This window comes from Acanthaster planci, linkage group LG09 (assembly GCF_054643075.1).
Source record: "Acanthaster planci isolate LZ-2023a linkage group LG09, COTS_SCS, whole genome shotgun sequence".
NCBI lineage: Eukaryota > Metazoa > Echinodermata > Asteroidea > Valvatida > Acanthasteridae > Acanthaster > Acanthaster planci.
This window is the reverse complement of record NC_141785.1, coordinates 4,738,185-4,753,241: the sequence shown is the minus strand read 5'-3', so window position 1 is coordinate 4,753,241 and position 15,057 is coordinate 4,738,185. Positions and strand designations below refer to the sequence as shown.

General features: G+C 40.5%; 1 protein-coding gene across 1 annotated transcript in view; it reads left to right on the top strand.

Annotated features, from left to right (window-relative positions):
- LOC110989424 (phosphatidylinositol 4-kinase alpha-like) overlaps nt 1–15,057 on the top strand; it is a 63,535-nt gene that overhangs the window by 2,362 nt on the left and 46,116 nt on the right. Inside the window, exons 2-10 of the mRNA XM_087140967.1 lie at nt 727–852; nt 1,671–1,764; nt 2,792–2,877; nt 8,796–8,868; nt 9,386–9,867; nt 10,321–10,483; nt 11,476–11,670; nt 12,257–12,357; nt 13,060–13,301. Of these exons, the coding sequence (XP_086997093.1) occupies nt 727–852; nt 1,671–1,764; nt 2,792–2,877; nt 8,796–8,868; nt 9,386–9,867; nt 10,321–10,483; nt 11,476–11,670; nt 12,257–12,357; nt 13,060–13,301 (1,562 nt within the window). The remainder of the gene's footprint in view (nt 1–726; nt 853–1,670; nt 1,765–2,791; nt 2,878–8,795; nt 8,869–9,385; nt 9,868–10,320; nt 10,484–11,475; nt 11,671–12,256; nt 12,358–13,059; nt 13,302–15,057) is intronic.

The window sequence follows — 15,057 nt, the reverse complement described above, 5'->3', positions numbered from 1 at the left end:
GTTCAAATGTTCTTTCAAAATGCTTCAAAAATTCACTTGGCTCTCCATAGACTTTGTACACTACCAACAGAGTGAAGTCAATGAGTATAGAGGTTTGCGGTAGCACAGTGCAAGGATCTTTCTGAACATGTGTGGTTCTGAAAAGAACCAGAGGATACTTTTTTCGGAACCACACACGTTCGGAAAGAATCTCTTTCTGAGCATGTGTGGTTCTTAAAAGAACAGGAGGATACTCAAAGAGATATCCTCGCAAGGATGTCTCTTTCTGAGCATGTGTGGTTCTGAAAAGAACCAGAGAATACTCTTTTCAGAACCACACATGCTTGGAAAGAATCTCTTTCTGAGCATGTGTGGTTCTTAAAAGAACCAGAGGATACTCTTTTCAGAACCACACATGCTCAGAAAGAGATATCCTTACACGGTGCAACCGCAAACCTCTATACTTCCTTGCTGCCATCAAAGTGGCATCAGGAAGCTGTATTTTCTCTGTATATTTCCTGTCAGTGATAGGTATGAAATTTGTTCTGATTTCAGGATTTTTCTTAATCAGGGTTTTCCTGCCTTTGAAGATTTTTCAAACAATTTCTTTCAAAAAGTTCTCATCAGAAAACAAGAGGTTGGTATTTTAAAGGGTGCATTTAGTCAAACACAGCTGTAAACCATAGATCCTGCACTGCTGTGTGGCCCTCAAAACTTCTGGTGCTTATTATAACATCCACCTGCTAGGTCCACCAGCTGCAACAGATGTGCCCTCAACCTGGGTTCTTGGGAACCAAAGGGTTCAGGATCGACCCCCGACGCCAAGATGCGGTTGCTGCACTTGGAATCTTTCTCCTGGAGTCTGGCATGAAGGTATGATTTCCCATCCAAATAAATCTTGTCAACATGCAAACTGCATCTGTCAAGGACTGGGTATATGCGATGGCCACACAAGACCCCCACTCCTTCCCCCCTCCCCCCAAAAAGAAAATTCCAGCATCTTGCTTTTAGGAAAGAAATACCAGTGGATACATTACCCTGAACTACATTTACATATTGTACAAGGCTCGCTTGTTTTTTTCTGGCACAGCAAATGAACATGCACAGTGAACAGTTTAGCGGCTTAGAAATTTTACCCCCAAAAAATTGTTACCGAAATTTTTTTGTCTGGTTCCGTGCTCAATTGTACTTGCAAGTTCATAGTCAGGAGATGGAATTCAGACCTACATGTATCACAATTTCGGACTTTCTGCCCTCGAAGAAAAATCCTTCAGATCACAAAAAGAAGAGTGAGATATCCTGCAAGTTAACTGAAGATGTTAATAATTCAAACCCTTTGGCAACTTCAGGGAGGAGGAAAAAACATTTTGCCAAACACCTTTTGCCAGGCAGTCACCTACTTTGACTGGGGAATTGAGCCAATTATTGATAACATTAAATGTGTAACAGCAAAATAAAGTCTTTGTCCAAAAAAAAAAGGAGATCAGAAGCCACTTTAGACCCCGGTAAAAAATAAAACAATTTTTCTTTTTCTCCTTGCACATTTCCATTTTCTCTGTCTGCCTCCTTTTCTCACCTCTTGGTCTCATTTATTTGTTGTTTTCTCATTATTTGTCACACAGCCATTTTGTATATTTAGTCATTTCTGTGAATGGTTCTGACAGTTCTTTTTTTTCCAACTTTGCCCACAGTTCAAGGACAAACTTGTCCCGTATCTGATAGAACTGATGAGAGGACTGTCATCAGCCCAGTGGCAGGAACAGGCTGGATACAGAGCGAAAGAAAGTAAGTCGGGTCGGTAGTCAGACGTACCATTGAGTTCAAAGCCCTTGAATATTCTTGTTATATTCTTGTTATTCTTGCTATATTTAAATGTTCCTTTTAATTCAATTGTTGATTGAGTTTGATATAAGTATAAGTATTTTTGAGGTCTTGCAGAAAGATTTCAGGTGTTAAAGTTTTTTGGCAAAAGTCTAAGTATGTAGAAACTAGCCTGTGCTTTAAAACTCATTCAGATATGGCCAAACAAAAAAATAGCTGTGTTTCTGGTTACTCGGCCCAACTTAGAAAATCATGCGGAAGGTACATCTTTGTATTCAACAAACCAATACAATATAAAAACTTATGGTGCCTTGCCCCGAGCCTAATTTTGTGTACAACATCCTGTACATTGTAAATTATTTTAATTTTTTTTGCATGAGATGGACGGCTCTTGTGTGTTTGTATTTCAATAACCAGCTGCTTTACTACTCAATCACAGTGCTGATATGTAATATTGACGTGCACATGCACAGTATGAATCTGACACTGACTTAGTACCGGTACCTATTACAAATATACATGTACATGTACGCACCCTCTCCCCAGAAATACAGACCATCGTCTGACCCTAATTTTTTGGGCTATAAATATTTAGAGTAAAAAAGAATTTTACCCATCCAACCACCCTAATTCATTTTTCAGTGTAACAAGAAACACAACTAATTTTTGTTTGGCCTAAATAGAAGCACTGTTTACTGAAAAGAAATCTTGTTTTAATGAGAAGATTTTACAGTTAGTTAGAAAAACCTAGTTTGCAGAAACGGGGATGCAGTCTGAAAAAAAGATGGGCTTTTATCGACTGGACTTGCCACAGTTTTTAGATCACTCTGTGGAGAAGAAAAATGGTGGAAGATCTAACAGAGCTTTTGTAACATCTTCATTTGATCTGGCCGCTTAGTTATATGTGCCTGATGGACAGATTGCTGCTTTGTTTCTGCTTCGTCTGTTGTGTTTGCCCTTTGTTCAATTTGGAAATTAATTGTTCCCACAGGTCTGCCCATGAGCGAGAACTACGCTTTCTGCCTGACCACGCTGCTGTCGGACATCGCTGTCAGGGAACTGGCTTTCAGAGAACAGGTAGGTCAGAATTTAGGCGTGTTTGTTTGTCCGCCTGTCCGTCTAGCTGTGCATGGGTAGTTTTGTGGACATTGAATAGTCCCAGGTTATATGAAATGATTTCACAGTTAAGTTTGGCTGGTTGCGTTCTCGTAGCTACAGTAGGTAGAAATGGCATTTTATGGGTATGTATTCACGGATGAAATTTTGCCCTTGTATGTTCAAGTTTGTCTTTGAGAATCTTTTTAAATCATGCATTTATGTATTTGCAAATGTGGTGAACCCATCATTGTTAGTGGGTTCAAAATTGAAAAACTGTTTTGTTGGTGTTTATTACTAGCTATTTTCTGCCACCGCGGAAAATGGACGGAATTCGCGGAATCAACGGAAATCACTGCTGGAAACGGAACTTTCAAAATTTCCCACTTAGAATGGCTTCTAAAGTAAGGAAAACATTCCGCAAAGAACCATAAATAAATGCCTTCCAAACCCTTTTAAAGTGCTTGCTTTTAATGAACGATTTATGCTGGAAACATGCTAAATTGCACCACTCTACCACATGATTGGGTCGTCCGCTCCGCGTCGGTGCCGATACTTGCAAGCACTGTGGCATGCATGAGCCTCAAGCGTGCAGTGGCAGCCGGCATGAGCGCGGTACGGTACACATACACAAGGCACAAACAAGTTTATACTCACACATATGCTTATTGCACACATGGGGAATTCAGTCAGTGAATCTGCATAAATGCCTTGAGATAAGGCTAGTACTGCACGTCGAAACGATGAAACCGCGGCAGCAAAAGGAAAGACTTATTACATATTTTCATGAATTACTAAATGGGTCCTTGGAAGTGTTCGATGAAGAGCAAAGTTTTCAGTCACAAACATGCAGTTTAAGGCTTTATTGTTCACTTTCTGAATTTTGTCACACCATTGGCAAATAAAAATGGCAGATCGATGTCCAACATTAACATATCGTGATTAAGGACTGCATGGGAGACATACATGTACTGTATGACTTCACTGTACATGTACACTGTACATGTATTTAAATGTAATTTGATTTTATACATGCGGAGTGACATATGAATGGTATGTTGATTAATCGTAGTAAGTTTTTGACGATCCTTCCAGTGGGAAATCAAGGGATGGGGGATGGCGTATTTATTGGCCTACAGAAATATAAAAAAAAGTTGGGAACGTTGCAGAGTATTTCCAAACAATATTTGTTTCTTTTCTTTTTTCTTCCTTTTTTGGGGGGGTATGGTTGGGCAAATGGTTTCCATGCATAGTTGAAAACTTGCTCCCCTTTTCATGCTAAGGTATGACACGGAATTTGAATTTCTTAAGTGGAATTGGGGATTTGGCAAAACAGAAAACACCCATTTTTGAAACGGAAAATCATAAACATGCACACCAACACACAGCAGTTTGTGTGCGTTTAGTGTGCAGTGTTGTGGACGAGTACATCACAAGTTCCATCACAAGTCCAGTAACAAGTCCTTTCGCTACCCCCAGAACTGTGGGGTCTGACGTCCGCCCCGCTTCTGTTCGTGGGAGCGGGGTGGACGTTGGACCCCCCAGTTCTGGGGGTATCCCCTCGCAAGACTAGTCCAAAGTTGCATGCTAAACAGTGACAAAGGAATGTGCTTGTCCTACGTTTTTACGTTTGTTTACGTTTAATTTGAAAAACGTTGAGAAAACTTTCCCATACCATTAATAAACATTTAAACGTTTAGCTGTTGCCTGCCTTGATGATTTCATATCCTGTTGTACATGGTGATGTGATGTTGGGGCATTTAAAACAAGAAGTTTTATTATTTTATAATCCACTTCCCTCCCCCCCCCAAAAAAAAAGGATGCCGGAAAGGAAAATTGCTCCGAGAATCAGATCACCGGTATGTTTTACAGGCATCATTTACACTAAAAATGAACGTCAGGTTGCGTCAATCAAAACATCTAACCTCTGAAAGGGGCGGTTCCGTTTAAATGTTTGAGAAAAATCATCTTGAATGCAACACTGGTACACTTCAACTGTAACTCTCTAAAAAAATTTTGGTTTTCAAGAACCTCCTTTTCAAGGATCGTGTAAAAATCCTCAGACACCTCCTGACTTCTCTCCTCTCCAGCAAAACTTTATGTGGAAGAGTCCTTAACCCCCAGCAGCCGATTTCATGAAACTTTTAGCAGTGGCGTAATTCTTCTTACATGTAAAACATTTCATTATGTGATTTTGGCAACAAATTTCACAAAACCTATTTCACGAAACTTACGCACTGCATAAGTCTTTGAATTAAGCAACAAATTGTGGTGTAACTTATGCAGTCCTTTTAGGTGGCATTAGTTGTGCCAAATGAAGTGAAAATGAATGTTTCGACAAACTTATTGTGTTCCGTTAAGCCTCATCATTGCTGAACTTAACAAAGCTTGTACGACAAAACGCAATGCTTTATTGTAGAACGTAATGAAAAACTTGTTTGGCTGCGAGACGACTGCGAGATTTTCCGTCCAGCTGCCATAGAGAAAAAAGAAAACTGTTTCAAAATGGCAGGCAGAGGAGATTCAACGACTGTTTGATGACTGTTGCTATATTGGAAAGGAACAGCCATTGTATAAAGCATTTATTTCCTCATCCAAGAAATTTAATCCTGTTAAAACGTAGCGCAGCTACACAACCTTTCATGAAATCAAACGTAAATATATTGTGTAGCCACGGCATAAATTTGTGGAGCAAGGCTTACGCGTTGGTCAGAGTTGCACCACGTTTTGTGAAATCGGCTGCAGGTCTGTCACTCAGAATGGGTAGAGCAACTGATCCAAAGCACACTTTTCTACAGAATTGAAACTAAACCACCAAACCTAGACATCATGCTTGAAGTGGACAAGTTTTACATAGAATTGACACGATGGCTTAAATTAACCCTGTGATCTTTGCCATACCAATATAGGTATATGTGTATACTTGTAATTTTTCTTCCATGCCATAATATCGGCAAACAAGGGGTGAAAAATCTGATCTCATATTCTTTTGTTTGGCGTGTATCCCTTCCAATTGGAATAAGACAATTCGTACATTTAACGACATATGAAATTTACCCGCAAGTATATGTACATGTTCGCATCATGCAATATAGCAACACTTATAACTGTGATGTGTAATGAGAAACGTAATGTATAAATATTTGTGGCTTCTGTATTGGTATTGTAAAATATGTGTAAATATTTCCTGCCTGGTAATTTGCATTCCAATGTACATGTAGTGGTACTTATACAATGCATAAAATGGATATCTGAGGTGGGAACATTGTAAAACAGAACGTTTGTTTAAACATTTACAGAAACGCAGATTAAAAGGAGTCTGATTTGAAACAGGAGTCATGGACTGACTGTGTATTTGTACATACATGTAGACATGTACATAACCAGTGCCCGTGTGATTTAAATTGCAGCCTGCGTGAGTGATTGCCGATTTATTACCGTGCATTCTAACCTGTCTGGTCGCCCGTGGGTTGGATGCATCCATGAACAGTGTGCACCACTATTCGGCTTATTGTGTTGGCTCCATGCCAGGTTGCCAATCGCTCCTCCAATCAATACAGTTACATATTTACGTTGCATTCCGCGATCCACACATAATCATTTTGTGCCATGAAAATTTTTTTTTCAGGGGTTGGGGAGAGATAAAAATGTGAGGCTTGCTTTCCTGTTTGGGAACATAAAAAGATGCAGGATGCAGGGGCTTCCAAAAATGTATGTACATGTAAATGGGTGTGAATTTGTATTTTGGGTGTAGAATTATTTTTATGCGTGGTAAACTTCAGAGTGTTTTTCTGAACATTCATTTAATTTGCTCCATTGTTTCATATTTGATGAAATGTGGTCATTTGTACATGTGCTAATTTACTCTCAATTTAATTGATGTTTTTTAAATTTTTCCCTTTTTTTGTTGCATTTTTTTTAAAAAGTCAAAGTCAAACGTTACCAGTTACAAAAATCTGTTGTCCTTTAAATACTTTTTTGTTAAGTTGTTGAACAACTTGGTAATGCCGCCTATGAATCCCTGGTCCCTGACCAAAGCACTTTCTACCGGTAATTTGACTTTTGCGCCGGAAGCATTCTTGTCCCCAGTAGATTGCTCAGCAATATAAGAGGCCAAAAAGGAATTAACCCAGCTAGTTTAGATCTGGTTTTAAGTCACACTTCATGGTCTTTCTAGCAATCAAACATGACCAGTTACCAGGCAGTCAGCTGTGGTCATACCGGCACACAGCCTAATGAAATAAAATTGCTCGTGCACGACAGCCACGGCTAAAGAGACTCTAATGTTCCGTGGCATTTTCCCCAGGATTATTTATCCGGGGTTTTCCTCTCACCTCTAAAACTGAACATTTCTTCAATGTCCTCTTAACAATCGTCACTCTATTGTGCGATTGGCAATTAATGTGCTCTTGGATGAACAGAGATATAAATAAAATCAGTAAAAATCTCGGACCCAGCGATTGCGTTGTCTTCCTGCAAGACTGAAAAAAGAATGGTGTAGATTTTTTAAAGTGTTTGCGGGTAAGAATTGGAAAAATAATCAGGGATAGAACAAGAATATCAAACACATGTCATTATAGCATTGCGTCTTCAAAGTGGCATTATCATAAATCATTGTTTGTTAGATACGATATGTAAAATGCTGCAAAATAGTTTCAACTTTGAAGCAAGTCTTCTTGTAATTATGTATCATAAACCAAAAGCGTAGAAATCTCTTGTTAACTCGGCAGAGTCATTGTCACACCCGATAAAAAAATTCCTACAAATGATGCCTGTTTCCTCCACAACAACTAGGCAAGAACATTACATATGTGACTGGCTCTAGAAAAATGGGTACTTAGGCACCAGACTCAGGTTATGAGGTTTTGATATGGCTGGATTCTGTACATCAAAAGCTACAGTTTGATATATAAATGTAAATGACCCCTGTAGTGCACTGTGTTCTGTAGACATTTGTATATCCACATTTTCAGATTCAGTAAAATCACTTTTGGAGAAAAAGCTCATAAAGTGTAGCACTTGGAAACACAGTGATACAGTATGTAGGATTTCCTACTGAATTATTAATTTTTCATCTTTATTCATTAGTATCCGTGTTTGTAGTCACAAATTCTGAAAATATAAATATTATAGAAGTTATTAAAGGAAAAAACACAAAATGACATTTTTGAAGAAATTCTGCCCTCTCCAAATAGAACAGGATATTATGTGTTGTGGCATCGTGTGACTTTATACCCTTTTTTGCAGAGTTGGCCACATATATTATTAAACGCTGTGTGTTTAACCATGGTGATTGTTGGCGTAAATTTCTATCATGATATATGTTAGTGGAAATTGTCATGTTTAACTGTAAATTATACTCTTTGCTGTAATCTGCAAAGAGTGAAACTGGAATCCTGTCAGTGTCAGGTCCTTCAAAACCCACTGGGAGGCTTAAGAGGATTTTGCAGGATTAGGGAAGGTACACATCAGTCACTATTACTTTATGTGGGCTTGGTGGCTCTGGAAGGTTGAAGTACAAAGAATGTGCCACTGGCTTCCTGCACAGTAAAGGATTTTGTAGGATTGTGGAAGGTAGAGCCCAGCCACTGTTACTTTACATGGGGTTTGATGGCCCTTGAGAGTTGAAGTACTAAGAATGTGCCATTGGTTTCCTGCACAGTAAAGGATTTTGTAGGATTGGGGAAGGTAGAGCCCAGCCACTGTTACTTTACATGGGGTTTGATGGCCCTTGAAAGTTGAAGTACATGTACAAAGAATGTGCCATTGGTTACTTACACACTGGAGGATTTTATAGGATTGGGGAAGGTTTCTTTTGAAGTGCTTTAGGAATATTTAAGGGCTAAGAGCAGCACTCAGCCACACTGCACTGAATCAAAACTTTCCACTCCATGTTATAGATTCTTGCAGCCCAGCTGGACACCTTCCAAGCCCTAGCGCGACAATGTTACCAACTCGGAGAGCCAACGCAAGGTAGTTAACATGCAAAGACGGTGCACAGACTTGTTCTGTTGTGTCATTTGGTTGGCCACGGAATGCCTCCCTTTCAAGATCCGTTCACAAAATGGTATCTGTTCAAATCAAAAAAATAATCAAAAAATAACAAAGAAACAAAACCAAAGGGAAAAGAAAATAAAAAGGGTTGAGTCCTTGTCAGTTTGGCTCCGATTATTCGTTGTGTTGTCTTTGATCTTGCAAGGATTCAAACATGAGGCACTGGACCTTTTTCCCAAATGAAAACAAAGGAGTTGTACAAAGATGAACAAAGTTCAGGCATGATTAATACCTGCGATGTCTGGAACAGCACTCTACCAACTTCAGCTTCTTGGCTCTGTATTGGGAGCTCCTTCCATTTCTTAACACCTTTAATGTTCAGAGGCAAAAGTTTGCTTATTTTAACATCTACATCTGTCCCTCACACTTATTTCTTCAATGAAGCTCTTGTTTATTGCAATGTTGGTTAGGCTTTCTTTACTATCTGCACCCTTAGGTTCGACATGCCACCTTATCGTACCAGCTCTCTTTGGAATGGCCCGCGCCATTGGCCGTTCAAGCTACACCGATGTCCCCCTCCTGTGCCAGCTGTTCCCCCCGCCCACTCGCAAGCCTCATAAGCAGACACCGGCGGCCGATCACCAACGCAAGAAGAAGCCGCCTCCCCCGACCTACAGCACCTTCCGTCCTATCATCTCGCCAACCATGAGGCGTTACTTCCCCACCGTGGGAGGGGACCCTGGTCAGTCCCATCGGGCGTCGGACACGACGGATGGCACGGGCCCCAGCAACCTGAGAGTTCAACGGTCGGGTGAGTCGGACAGTGAGAAGCTGTACGGGTTCGATCCCAGCCAGGAGCTGCTCTGCGTTGTGGCATCGTCATTTCTCCTGCCGGCCGCTGTGAGGGATCAGTTGACAGACAGACGGAAAAATCCATTGGAGTTCAGGACTGAACAGTTGCAGATTATCCTGAAAGTGGTAAGTACTTGACCCTTTATGTAATGAAACCTGTTAAGCTGATCAAATGTGGTTATCCTTCACACAACTTGCAATCGTAAAGTGATTGCTTCATCGCAATAAAACCTTTCAATTTTAAGTTTTAATATCCAAATTTGACATCTTGCAGCTCGGTAAATTTTCATCTCCAAAGGCTTCAAGATATAAGGCTGTTGCTGCATCTTGCATGAATTGTAATGGCCCAACCTAACAATCAGAACTACTTTCAAGTTAAAGGTCTTCAAAGAGTCTTGCACAAAGGAAATCAAATCAGAAAATGAGTAATGTACCAAAACAGAGAGCTCAGGCTGTAAGACCCATTTTGTGGGATCCAGTCACAAATGTCTTTTATTCAACCTCACATACACTGTACATCTACTTGTCCATGCGTATGTTGGACTGTGAATTGGACCCCTGTGTATCCTGTTTCTACAGGCTAAAATTTTGATCAACAACAAGACACTAGGGGACCTGGACAAGGCAGCCAAGATGTACTGTTCCCTGCCTCGCGCTAGGGACTTCCCTTATCAGTCCTTCAGCGAGACCATCAGCCTGGTGCTGGTGCTGCTGCTGAGACATCTCGTACAGTACAGCGAAGGTAACAAGACGGCAGTGCTACAGATGACATCAGATACGTCTCTGAACAAAGCCACAGTTTTGGTTTTGTGCTTCTAATCGTTCATTTGACTTTTTGACACTGAGTGTTGGTTCAGCTTTCTTGTTGTAATGCATCCTACTTAGGGACAGCAAATATTCTGTGCACATCTACCCCATTACTGTTCTGCATTGCATAATTGTTCACTGACTCATGAGTTACATGTTACACATCTAGGCTCAGCTGCATTCCTCTCATCCAAGGCTACAATTTGTGCACATCCAATTGAAAATTCTATTCGTGTGCATTCATTTGGAAATTCAATTTGTGCACATTCAGTCAAAAATTTTGTGTACAGTCAATTAACCCTAACAGTCCCAAATGCTACAAAGTACTACTTAGGAGTAAAATGTAGCACTCAGCCCTGTCGCTTGTAAGAGGACATGACATTATTATTCTCTGAAGCCATAAAATACAATCGAGAAGACAATGTACCATACAGTGCTGTGGCACTATGAATGCATGGTTTCATTGTTCTCTGTACGAGTAACAATGGAATAAACCTAGCCAGAAATAGTAATTTGTAGCGCTAGGTCCTTCAGGCTCAGAGTGTTACTTAGTATTTTGTAGTACTGAGTACTCTAAGCCAAACTATGCCCGGTACTGTTAGGGTCAAAATACAATTTGCAGTTCTTGCCAAGACTTCATGATCATTGTTTAGTACATCTCAACCAAATAATCCTACAAACTCATGGAATCAAAAAATGTATAAACCTAACGAGCCTACTGATGACATACTAAGCCACATACAAAAGCAGTGTCTGTTATTCTGTGATTACGGCTGATAAATAACATGGAGCTGTGGAAGCCGTAAGCAGCCATATCCCATGGACTCCTGTGTTATTGGTGCAGTTCCATGACACCCACCTTGCTGATTCACGCGAGTGATTTCTGCTTGTTCTCTGACCCCCAATTTTTCTCCATTTCAATCCCAGAATTACCAGAGGTGCTAATTGACGGCATCCAGTCCTTCGTCCACGAGATGTACGTGGCCGGTCAGACCAAAATTCAGGACAGGAACCTGGAGATGGCCGTGAGGTCCAGCTGCGGATTCAACTCGTTTGAGCTAGCCATCAAAGCCAATGCCACCTGCGTGGACATGCTGGTCTGGGCTGTCAAAGAAGAGCAAGGTATCTCTTGATACAACCTGAGGGGGCATGTGGCCTAGTGGTCAGGCTTTGTAGCTTCTGATCATAGGGTGGAGGGGTTCGAATCCAGCTGGTGGCAGCATGTTGCGATGTTGGGCAAGTCACTTTACCCCAACGTGCCTCTCTTAAACAATGGTAACCTGTGAAGGCAGATACTGTTATGTTTAAAAACCGTGAATAAAAAAAAACTAACGCCACCAGCTCAAACTCTATCTGATTGTTCTGCTAACCAACAGACAGCTAAATACGATCCCAAAACAATATACATCACATGGAGTTTTGGCTGGTAACCTGATTTGTCAAGCAAGGTTTTCTGGTGCGTAAGCAAATTTTGTGCTTAAGCAGCTCTATGAAATTGGACCCAGTCCCGTTTTGTATGATTTTATTCTCACATACTATTTCTGCCACACGGGATGGTCGCTTTCAACTTGTGTGGACTTGGAGTTTGAGTTCACCCACATAGGATTCTACGATCTTGGAGTGTACTGATTGTTCAGAGGTGTATTGCATTGTCTATGGGTGAACTCTCTTCTTTGAGAAATGCTTCACTTTTCTGTCTGTTTGGTAGGAGGCGATAGTCTGCTAGGACGGATGAACGAAAAACTGCAAGCCCCGGAAGGAACCCTCCACCTCCTGGCCCACATCCCGCTGCTCCACTGTTGTCTTGAGGTAAAAATCTTGCTCCTCTCACTTCGGTGGGTTGGCTTGGTTGGGGGGGGGGAAGGTGTTTGGAGATTATAGTAGGACAGATTTTTATTTCTGAGTAGAGTCTAGAATATTTCTGTTTTTAACTTCTGTGATGCATGCATTTCACGAAGGAATTTGGGAATTGTCGCTTAGGGTAGTGCGCATACGTGACCATGCCCCCTAGCTACACTGATTGATTGATTCTCTGTTAGTCCATAAAATAGAAATTCTTCTTCCTTCGGCAAAGGAAAAAAGTGATGTAAAATCCTTATACCATATTTACAATAAAAAAGTTTAGAAATGACAGATTATTAAAATATTGAAAATAATCATTTAAAAGAATAACAAGTTATGCACTATACTCAGTAAATTTATAAGATATTCACCAAAATACCAGTGGTCGTTATGCATGTGGCTACTAACATTCGCATGAAAAGATTGCAACATACAGGTATGTAAATGTTAATCATTGTTGATTGTTGATGCCATATGTCTGAGGTATGGTAAACTGAAAAACAGTAGGTTTATTTTGGTTAGATAGTCAACACGAGCTCTTCTTAGTATTGGAAGCTGGTAAGCTCGTTTCCATAGCTTTGCCTTGGAAAAAATTTGCTAATATTGATCAGTCACCCTTGAGTTAGGTTTCGTGTATTTGTCTGCCGTTGTTTTGTTTTATTTCTCTAGGCACATGGCACGTTGTCAGAGAAGTTCCCCCTCTTAGCCCACCAGTCCATCAGCTCCCTCCGCGACTTCCTTCTCATCCCGTCCCGCATTCTCACCAAGCTGCACAAGTACTACCCGAAGGAGGGCAGCAGATCCTCGCGGGGAGGCCAGAGCAGAGAGCGGCACCACAGCGGGGGGAAAACGGAGCCCACCTGCGCAGCGTTCGCCGAGCTCCGGGACGCAGCGATATACAACCTGTGCAGGTGAGTGTAGGTGAGCGCCGGCGTTGCGGGGATGTGAACCCGGCACCCTCGACTGGCAATTCTGGAGGGCTGGTTTAATTTCGATCAGCGCAAAGCTTGATCCAGTATGGAGATCGACTCTTGTGGATTGAAACCTTTTAACTGATCCCCAAGGTGTAACTGGTGTTGCACGTTATTACAGTCCTCCCAGATCTTTCAAAATCAAATAAGAAGTGTTACACGATTTGGAGGACTAAGGAAGGTGTTACTCTACATGGGATTTTATGCCTCCTGAAATTCATATTGTTACCAGCCCCTCATTTCCTTTACCAGCCTCTCATTTCCTGAGTAAATGTATTTTTTGCTAAAATGTGCTATGAATTATGTATTTTGCCTTATTTGAACAATGTACATCAAATTCTCTCAAAATCATATCAGAATTGAGGCCCCCCAACTTTTTTTAGGTATACTTGTGATTTTTGGAAAATAGAGGGCGCTTTTCATCTTGTCTCATTGACATGTCATTAAAAGTCAATGAGCAAAGTTTCTGTGAAACAATAAAGGTCCAAAGAAAATCTTCCTTTTTCATCTCACAGGTATGTACTTTCCATTTTCTGTTATCAAATAGGGGATCTTCATATATTCAAGTTCATTTAGAGCTCATCATTTGTGTTGGGGATTGTCTGACATTTAAGGATTGAAACGGATTGAAAAGGGAGTGAAAGTTGTTTCTCAGACCATGTGACAAGCACATTGTATGTATTGCACTTAGACATTGGGGACAAATAAGCACATTCCTCGAGTGACATAAGATATTTCTTAGATTCTATAGAGATAATGTTAGTAATTTCTATTCATTTAAGACCAGTGTCCCTCTCTGATTGTGGCCAAGTAGAACTGATAAACCACGTGCAGGCCTACAAGAGGTGTGAATTGATGAACGGTTATTTAGATGGATCTTGAGGGTTGGACAGCATGATGTACTTGTAAATGTGTAGTGTTTAGAGTATGGAAACAATCTGGAAATTCCAGATGAATGGACTGAATACGCACATGCACTTAGTGAGAAATGCAGAATTTGGCAGATAAGTTCAGTTGCCACATAAGAATGTGATGCATGAGAATCTATGATGAACGAAGGTGCTCGTGCTTTTTTAGTTTTCTTGAATTACAAGGACTGCTTGTTTTAAATGGATGTACATGTGTTCATGTACGTGTTCAAGATAATGTGTGTACCAGACACGAGATGGAAGTTTAAGAGTTATGCATGTTCATGTTCATGGAAATTGGGTTATCGTTGTTTCCGAGTATTTGACCAGTTATTGACGGACAATTGTCAAGTCAAAGACTCAAGTGTCGTGAGGAAATTCTTTATTCCAGTTCATAGTCATGACCAAGTAAAGAATTGTGTATTGTGAGAGCAGGCATTGGATACATGTACTTATAGGCTATTCAAGGACTAAAGTACAGTACAAGTGATGCTACTGTGTTGGGTCAAATAAATTAATTGTACCTTTTCATGATTTTCCAGTCATTATTAATAATCTGATTTGACATGTCATTAAAGGTCAATGAGCAAAGTTTCTGTGAAACAATAAAGGTCCAAAGAAAATCTTCCTTTTTCATCTCACAGCTCCGAACCTGGTAACAATATTACAAGGAATGTTCTATGGATTCCTATATAGTGAAAGATTTTGCAGGATTCGGGAAGGTTCCTATTAAACCTAAGGGTTAAACACATGCTGCCGGGTGGTTTGAAAAATGCAGTGAACACATA